The sequence below is a fragment of the Gadus morhua genome, chromosome 13, assembly GCF_902167405.1.
Source record: "Gadus morhua chromosome 13, gadMor3.0, whole genome shotgun sequence".
Taxonomy (NCBI): Eukaryota; Metazoa; Chordata; class Actinopteri; order Gadiformes; family Gadidae; genus Gadus; species Gadus morhua.
In genome coordinates this window covers 7,869,035-7,877,507 of record NC_044060.1, presented here as the reverse complement: position 1 = coordinate 7,877,507, position 8,473 = coordinate 7,869,035, and the positions used below count along the sequence as shown (strand labels likewise).

Sequence of the window (8,473 nt, the reverse complement as noted above, 5' to 3'; positions counted from 1 at the left end):
TAGGTTGGACAACATGATCATTTAAGTTTAAGTTCAAAATATGATCAACCTTATCGGCTCATGTTTGTGAATGATTATTTCGCTCTGTATGCCTTCTTTTTTTTTTTATCAATTGACGAAGTCTATGTTTATTTGAGTTGTATAAGGATAAGCTGGTGGACCTAGGAAGCGCGAATGGCTGTTCAAAGTTGTAAGCATTAGCATAGTTAGTTCACGTTAGATAGGTAGTTATAATAGAAAGAGAAGCGACTTCTGCATTCTGGAACCAGCTCTGCTCGGCTATGCCTATACACTTATATTTGGTTTGAATACCCACGATCAATAAAAGTTTGAAAATAAACTCATGCATACAGAAAATATATATTAGTTTATTTTTTTTATACAAAAGAATACCATGATTGTGATATATTCGTAAGAATGTAAAAAAAATACAATAAAAACAATGCTGTACATTTTACCATAGTGTTTTGCATAATTGTTGAATAAATATATCTGGTGCATTGTGTAATGAAATAAACAGTGCAAAATTAAAAAGTATAGGCCTAATGAAAGCATACATATTTTGTATTCTAAATTATTCATTTTGGTCATATAACCATTATCATTTCATTTTGGTCAAAAGGTTTCCATTTCAAGTTCCAGTCTTAAAACGTACAAGACAAGTCATTCACTTTTTCTTTTTTTAACCAGCATTATGGTTACTTTCTTATTGGTCACTCCTTGTTTATGATTTGATGTTATTGCTAGGCAGAAACCAGGCTCAGATGACAGTCTTTGCAAAGCATCCTCCCATCCAAGGGATGGCATCCATGTTCATTCGGATCAGGAGAGAGCTGGATGGCACAGATCTACAGAAAACAGCCCAAAAAAATAAATATATATTCACAAGGTAGGGGCAATAACCTACAAGACCATTAACAAATGATTCTACTTATATATATAAGGAGAATCCAAAACAAAATAAGGTGCATTATAAAAGGAGCATTATAACAAAACGACATGATAATTGATTTTGTTTATTTCAAGATAATTCAGAAAACAATATCCAGTGTCTTTTGGGTACAAGACAGGGCATCTTGTAGCGTAGACATGGCAGAACATCTTTCCAGGTGTGACCTACCTCACAACGGTAGCAGTCCTCATGGAAAGAGTTGCCCTGGCATTCTACAGTGTAGCTATCGGTGCCGTCTTCTTTGGGAATGATCAGCTGCTTACAGGCATTACACTGGGGGGCGTATTTTCTTTACAGACCATAACACAACAAATGGTTATATTTCACACTCACAACATCCCTTTTTATATATGGTGTCTTATAATCTGTGTTTATTTTTAATTCATTAGTTATAATGTAATTTAAAGCCTTTCCAATTACCTCCCTTTTTCAATATGGGCCAACGCATATTTCATGCAATAGGCCTACTGTAGAATACAGCATCATAAAACACAATCAACTAGTGTGTACTGTAATGTGCTTGTGGCGGTTACCTGTAGTAGTCCTGTATGCAGTAGACTTCGCCAACCTCTCCCTGAGCAAATCTTTGCTCTCCAATTTGCTGATAACATGTTGCACATGTGAAGCATGCAGGATGGTACGTGCGCTCCAGTGCACGAATCACAAGGTCTTTGATTGTGTCACCACACGCCCAGCAAAGCTCCAAACTGGCCTGATACATAAAAATGGGATTAAAAACCACATCCATTTCAATAAAGTCTTGGTGGTATTTTCTTGACTGACGTGTAACCAACCAAACAATGTGGTAAGTGATCCTCACCTGGTAGCATTCCTCACACAGTGGGATTCCAGCTTTGTTGTAGTACAGTTTACCTGCCAGTGGGGTCTGACACTGTCTACATTGGAAACAACTGTCGTGGTAGGTCCTGTTTAAAGCCTCTATGGCAGGTTCAGCGAGAGCCACTGTCTTCCTACAGAATCCGCACAGCTCTGGAAGGAGCATTACCATAAAAACAATCAAGACAGGATCAACAGCCAAACATGTGTGTCTTGTGAAGAGGGATTGACCCAACAGGTTTTAATGCATTGTTACCGTTACTCTCCAGAATGCCGTCCACCTCAATGGGTGGGGTCCGATAGGACTGTTGGCCTGAATCGTCTCCACTAGATGGGGTCCTTTTCTGTTGCTTGAATGTATGATGAATGACTGGTTAATGACAAATGTATGACGAGTAACTGGTTACTGACACATTGAGCTGTGGATTGCCACGTCCCATTAATTATTTCACAATCAAAGGTGGAACACTGTAATGCTGCAAAGTACTAAATACTGAAAGGTGAGACATCCTGCAAGCTTATTAAATCAACAATGCTGTGTACTTTCTTTTTTTTGTACACATTTTTGATTAAAATAGCTTTTAAACTTAAAAGCCATGGACTCACAGTGCTGTTATGTAGAGCTGGCCAAACATAAACTAAGCAGTGTCTTTCTACATTTTGGTAAACAAATATCTGCATTAATATTAAATTAAAATCCATTTGAAATACATAAACATTGAGGGCTGAATATATAACCCCTGTTATGAAGGAAAGGCTGTGTGTATCCAACATTTCTTCTATAGCACTACATTGTAGTCAAAAGGTCTGGTTGATTGTTTTGCTTGTCAATGAAAAGTGCACGTATTGTTGCTATGCATTGTTTCGAGAAAACTCGCATGACTAGAATAAATATTGGTGCTGAATGTAATTCGAAAGACAGCTGTTTTTGTAGGTTTTTTTTGTAGGTTCTCCAGTAATCCCTTTTGCAGATGATCCAATGCAGTCACTGCCCAACATGAAACGACCACTATGACTTCGGAAAAAGCAGCGAGCTATAATAATTCACCCCAAAAAAATGTCAAGGGAAATGTAAATCAGCCGATCAACTTAACATAAGGAACACAGAGAAATAAACGAGATGCACTGCCAAATGAGAGTGTGCCATACCTGACTTATCTGACTTAGTGGGTGAGCGGGTGTTGAGGGCTGAGGGGAGAACCCCTCTTGGTGAGATGCAAGCCCAGCGAGGTACACATCATCATCTTCAGAGGGCTTTGGATACAGCAGTGCAGGAGGGGGTACGGGAATGTGCTCTGTTGGGGTTTGAGAATATTTATACATAATTAACTTGCACACGTTACTCGTACAGCAAAACATATGTTCCCCCCCGAGCACTCCAAGTTCCCGGTTACCTTCCGGCAGGCTGTCCTTGTGCAGCCCTGCTGGTCTAATGTGTGGGTCAGTGGGACCAGTGGGGTCCGACCCGCAGGTCGCTGCAGGCGCCGTACCCCCGCTGGGCCTGAGCTCAGACGGGCTGCTGTCTTTCCGGTGTCTTTGGCCGGCCGGTCGGAAGCCGTCACCGCCGCGGGGCTCCACGCGCACGGCGGCCTGCTGCTGGTCCCAGGCCGGGGCCCGGTGGGTCTGTAGAGTGTGCTGGGGCTTGGTCAGCGTGGCTCTGTACGGAGGAGCCAGGGTGATGAAGACAGAAGACACCATTCTCTTTGGTTGGGTTGCCGACGCCATGGTCCTGTGTGCAAGGGTGGAGCAGAAGAGCCTTGTAGAACACACAATCCTCAGGGCCTTTGAATGAGTCGTACTACACAGAGACGCAGCTCCGGGGCAGTGTCTGACATGGACGGTGAAGGGGGTGAACCCTAACTGCAGGGGTCACTGCAGCAAGGCATTCGCCTGGCATGGTGGTATACATGGTTTGTGTGAGGCAAGGTTATATGCCTGCTAAAACACTTGGCCAATGTTAGCTCTATAGGAGAGATACAAACTGTAAGCTCATGTAAATGAGTATACAAAGTTTAAAACACACACACACACACACACACACACACACACACACACACACACACACACACACACACACACACACACACACACACAACAAACAGGAAGAGAGAAAGAGAGCTCTCAACTTCAAGCAAAGATGGGTTAACAACCATACAATAACCATGGGTTTGAATCATCTGGATTCTGTTTCATCCACTCAGAGTCTAAGCCGTTACATGCCATTACATACCAGTAATGTGAGCCGATGTTAGATTTTCCTCTCCTTTCGTTTCCCACTGTATCCAAACACTTCTGGTTTGGTTGTGTGTTTTCCCTCCTAGGCCGTCAGAGTACTATTACTGTGGTGGAAAGGACTGCTATCTACAAAAAGCCACTCCTTTTCCTTCTGTAGCGCCCTCCCCAACTCTCTTCTACTGACCCCTCCTCCCTCCCTGGCTGACTGACAATACCTCTCTCCAGCCGTAAAAGGTGAACAGTTAATCTTTCGCACAGTGCAGTAAAAGCATGACACATGAAAACGGTATGAGAATCTTAGGAAGGCAAACACATCGCCTGTTAAAGAAAAAAAATACTAGTCTGCAATAAGCTGTTGTGCAATAAATCATGGCTATGTAGTCCAAAACCGTAATCAAATAAAGATATCAGAGAAGGCAGCGTTTATGAGTACTAAGGAACCCACAAGCACACAAACCAACACACATTTATGTCTTTATAGCCAACAGGATGTGACTGTACCTGCCTTTTACAACAACAATCTAGCAAAACCTCTCTCGTTTTTTTCTCTTCTCTTTTCTGTTCCTCTCTCACTCTATTGTTCTGTCTGGCTTATTTTCTCTACCTCCCTCATTGCTTTTTTTTCTCTTTCAATTCTGCATTTCTCCTTTTCCTTTTTTTCCCCTCCCACCACAATTCATCACTTAGTTCTCAAGCGTGACTCTTTATCAGTATCACATGCATCACTGTTGTTTTGTCCTTCTGCCATACAACAGGGACATTCAACCGGCGGGCCATCACAAAAAAAAGCCTTATCATATTATGGATCCTAACTCCGGACAAACCTTTGAGCTCAAACTGTAAATGGACAGCGCCATTGTAGTGCAGTGAATCGTGGTATTGTGCAAGGGAAGATGGTGGTTGTAAGAGCAAAATGTGCAGGGAAAATAACAGGCAGTGGCCGAGTGGGAGAGCAACCAAACATCTGTTTTATTGAGTTTGAAGTCCTGCACTGAATGGTTTAGTTCTGCTGATTAGCACATATTTTTTATTGCAGCATTGTTTTTACTTTTTTTTTTACTTTAACCCACTTCTTCTCAGAGCTTCTCCTACGGTTTGGATCCAGTGTGAGAGGCACTTGGAAGTCCATGTGCAACGAACACAAATCAATAAATACATAGATTAAACGATATTTAAAAAAAAATCAATTGCTTTTAAAGGGAGAAATGGTAAAGAATGGGGGAGTGGGGGGTGGGCGAGGGGTCGCGGGGGAGAGAGGGTTAACCAGAGAAGGGGGGGAAACAGGATAGAGGGAAGGGACGGTGGCGGGAAGGGGGAGGTTCGGGGCTCTGTGTTGTTCCAGGGTCTAGGGGAATGGAATGCTGCAGTGATGTCACGGCTGCAGGAGGGGGCATGCCTAATAATGACACAATCCCCACAGTTCTCCATGCCCTTCCCCCCATAACTCCAGGTTTCATCTGCCTCTCGGAGAAAAAGGAAGGCAGGAGCAGTGTCTTCACATTTCACGACGTACGTCAAGCATCGGCCGAAAAACCAACATGTATTCGTTTTTGGCCAAAGGGGGATAACAATGGGGATTTGTAACTCAAGGTCAAACTGTGGAAAATAGAAGAAAGGGCGTGAAATGAACCGTCCAACTGAACAAAAGAATTGTGGCGCGTGTGTGTAAAAGTTCATGAGTTCTCGGTTCGAGTCAAGAAAACCATGTTGTAGGGACAACCCATATGCCACATTTGTTCTCATGCACTCCAATTTGCTGGAAGACTGAAACTGAAAGAGTAAGAAGCATTGGGATTTTGTTTAAAAGTAATGTGTATTAGTAAAGCTACTCATTGCTCCAAACAACAGGGAGAAATACAAATAAGTGTGAGTCACTCCAGAACAAAAGGCTAAATGTAATAATACAAACAGAAGTGTTATTTGTTCACATTCCATGTGAGAAAAAATGTTTGAACAGTGAGGTAGACAAGATCCGTCTCAGCCCATCTCCAAAAAGCTAGGTGCGTGTCTAAGAGCCGTCTGATGGTATCTTGGGTGCTCTGCCCTTTGCTGAGCTTGTGGATCTGGAGTTATAGTTTCGTGGGCGAATGTCTTTGTCGTCGTCTTCTTCCTCCTGAAGGAACAAGAACAATGAGAAAAAAACAAGAGAGAAAAACATTACACTCATTGCGATTGTATGTTTCGTCACAGAATCCAGAGAACAGGGACCACGGGCGCAGATCAAAAAATAAATGAAATATTTTACGAATAGTACGAAAATATATATTTAATACAAACATCTCCACTTTTTAAATAATTCCCTCATAAACAAATTAAAAAGGTTTTGTTAATGCGAGGCTATGTATCGTGCTCTTGTAAATATGTTAAGTGATAGCCTGAAAGTGATTCATGAACATATATATCAAGCTCCTATTAATGGCTGCGTCTCTGTTACAGCAGATCATTTGATATAGGTTTGAGCTATTATTGATGTCCCACTATACTCCGTGTTTGCTTCCATGTCTGTGGTCCCCCTCCCCCTTTGTTGTATTGAGATCTGCCCCCTCGACAGGGACAGTAAGAGAGAAAGGGCTGCAGGGGTCTACGCAGACCTTTAACAGAGCCGCGATGAGGTCCTGGGAGGACAGCAGACACACGGCTTCCCCGAGGAACGCGATGAGGACCTGGAGCATGTCGGACCAGTGGCCCACGGTCATCATGAGCACGGTCAGGGATCCCAGGCGCAGGACCACCGAGCGCAGCAGAACCTCCAGTCCGGAGTGCCGCTGGCGTTCCTCTGAAAGAGGAACGCCAAAGTGGGGAGAAGAACACGAAAAAGGGTATTAAAGAAAAGTATCTACCTCTGGCAAATGCATATTAGAACACGCACACAAGCACGCACGCACGCACGCACACACGCATACACACGCAACCACACACACACACACACACACACACACACACACACACACACACACACACACACACACACACACACACACACACACACACACACACACACACCAGGCAATGAATGTAACGCTCACCATCACCTTGGATGTATGCCACCAGCATAGCATAGCATAGAGTCAGAGGTGTCCACAACTTCAGAGCACCCGTTAGAGACAGGAAGTGGTCATACACGGTGGATATGGCGGCGAAAGACGCTACGGCGAAGGCCAGGATGACGCCCCTCTGCAGAGAGGCTAGAATGGAGTGTCCAGAGGTGAGGAGGCTAATGCATTTGCCACAGTAGCGTTCTTTGCTGTGCAGCGGGTACAGTTTCTCAACATGCTTCCACAAACTTTGGCAGATCCTGGCCAGTGCCCAGCTGAGGCCTGCCGCCAGCAGTAGGCCTAAAGTGCTGTTTACCGCCCCCTGCTGGAGAAAGCCGAGAGTGGCGGTGAGGCAGCAGCCCAGGGAGAACTGACACTGCACCAAGAGCAGCTGGGGTCCTCTGCTGGAGCTGTCCTGGAGACACGCAGAGTGGAGCGGGTTGCAGATTTGAAATGTTATAAATAAATAAAATATATGTGTTTCAAAGTGAAATGTTACAGATGAACTCTGATATGCCTTAAGTGTATGTAAACAAAGCCTTAACTTTCAACACACGTTGCCATGTAAGTCAGAACGCACCTGTCCTGCGGTGATCCCTGCCGACGCTGCCCGGAGACAGAACTCCAGGATTATCAGCGAGGAGACACGCGGGCCCACCTGGGACAGCAGGGCGGCCAGGCACCAGTAATGTATCGCTGTCCTCCACTGTTCCAGCAGAGGTCTGCCTCCAGAGGAAGACTTCTGCGTCTTATCTTTTCCCCCATCAGAATCACTATTCACAGAGAGAACCAACACTTTAGTAGTTCGCCGCCAGAATTACTTTTCACAGAGAACAAACGCATTAAACATCATGATCAACCGACACAAGATGTCGTTTCGAGGAAAATGCCAGTCCAAAAAACGATTGGACTAAAATGTCACACTGACCTGCATGCTTGGAGGAAGAAGTACACTCTCATCACATTACAGAGGACTGTGATTCCACATGCGCCCACCACACCTACACAGATAATAAAGCCCCCAGGATGCAAGGTTAATATCCCACTGTAAAGCTTAGAACTGAAATAGTTAACGCATTTTATGATTGACAACAGGTCTAACTTACCTTGGATGAAAGAATCGATTGAAATCGAATGAAAAGGCAACCATTCAAAAGCGCTCACAAATAGGGAGAAAGGGGAAAACATCATTTCCTTGCGGTATGCGATCACACAGTACTTTACGACATAAGTCACACAATAGACACGAGTATGTGAATTGCGCTAGGTCCAACATGTATCCTTCGGAATAGATTTGACATGCTATCTCCGTCCGCGTCCATGTTTAAATTCCAAAGGTCAGACACATTGTTATCCTATTCATTTCCTGATGAACAACACTCCTCTCCAGTAATTACTAGGCAAATAAAGATGC

General features: G+C 43.9%; 2 protein-coding genes across 3 annotated transcripts; both read right to left on the bottom strand.

Moving 5' to 3' along the window:
• Window positions 1-354: 354 nt before the first annotated feature.
• Window positions 355-4,204, bottom strand: fblim1 (filamin binding LIM protein 1). Of its 2 annotated transcripts, none has more exons than XM_030375296.1 (8): window positions 4,020-4,204; window positions 3,184-3,518; window positions 2,939-3,084; window positions 2,046-2,139; window positions 1,773-1,942; window positions 1,486-1,664; window positions 1,121-1,241; window positions 355-848 (listed from the first exon to the last, which is right to left on the bottom strand). In XM_030375296.1, the coding sequence occupies exons 2-8, from the start codon at window positions 3,512-3,514 to the stop codon at window positions 744-746; spliced, it is 1,146 nt and encodes a 381-aa protein (XP_030231156.1). In that variant the 5' UTR covers window positions 3,515-3,518; window positions 4,020-4,204; the 3' UTR covers window positions 355-743. The 2 variants fall into 2 exon arrangements, with proteins under 2 accessions (XP_030231156.1, XP_030231157.1); XM_030375297.1 differs by having other exon boundaries at window positions 2,046-2,133.
• A 765-nt stretch (window positions 4,205-4,969) lies between these two features.
• On the bottom strand, window positions 4,970-8,410 carry LOC115557450 (transmembrane protein 82). The gene is made up of 6 exons (XM_030375303.1): window positions 8,166-8,410; window positions 7,988-8,060; window positions 7,640-7,832; window positions 7,051-7,474; window positions 6,616-6,800; window positions 4,970-6,137 (listed from the first exon to the last, which is right to left on the bottom strand). The coding sequence occupies exons 1-6, from the start codon at window positions 8,248-8,250 to the stop codon at window positions 6,033-6,035; spliced, it is 1,065 nt and encodes a 354-aa protein (XP_030231163.1). The 5' UTR covers window positions 8,251-8,410; the 3' UTR covers window positions 4,970-6,032.
• Window positions 8,411-8,473: the final 63 nt, after the last annotated feature.

What these genes read in the sequence shown, in the direction of transcription:
- fblim1 (XM_030375296.1), bottom strand. Translation starts at nt 3,514, where the DNA reads ATGGCGTCGGCAACCCAACCAAAGAGAATGGTGTCTTCTGTCTTCATC. An exon ending in CACTAAGTCAGATAAGTCAG is followed by an intron (nt 2,140 to 2,938) that starts GTATGGCACACT and finishes CATACATTCAAG; the next exon opens with CAACAGAAAAGGACCCCATC. An exon ending in TGCATACAGGACTACTACAG is followed by an intron (nt 1,242 to 1,485) that starts GTAACCGCCACA and finishes TGGTCTGTAAAG; the next exon opens with AAAATACGCCCCCCAGTGTA.
- LOC115557450 (XM_030375303.1), bottom strand. Translation starts at nt 8,250, where the DNA reads ATGATGTTTTCCCCTTTCTCCCTATTTGTGAGCGCTTTTGAATGGTTG. An exon ending in AATCGATTCTTTCATCCAAG is followed by an intron (nt 8,061 to 8,165) that starts GTAAGTTAGACC and finishes TTATCTGTGTAG; the next exon opens with GTGTGGTGGGCGCATGTGGA. An exon ending in TTCTTCCTCCAAGCATGCAG is followed by an intron (nt 7,833 to 7,987) that starts GTCAGTGTGACA and finishes CTCTGTGAATAG; the next exon opens with TGATTCTGATGGGGGAAAAG.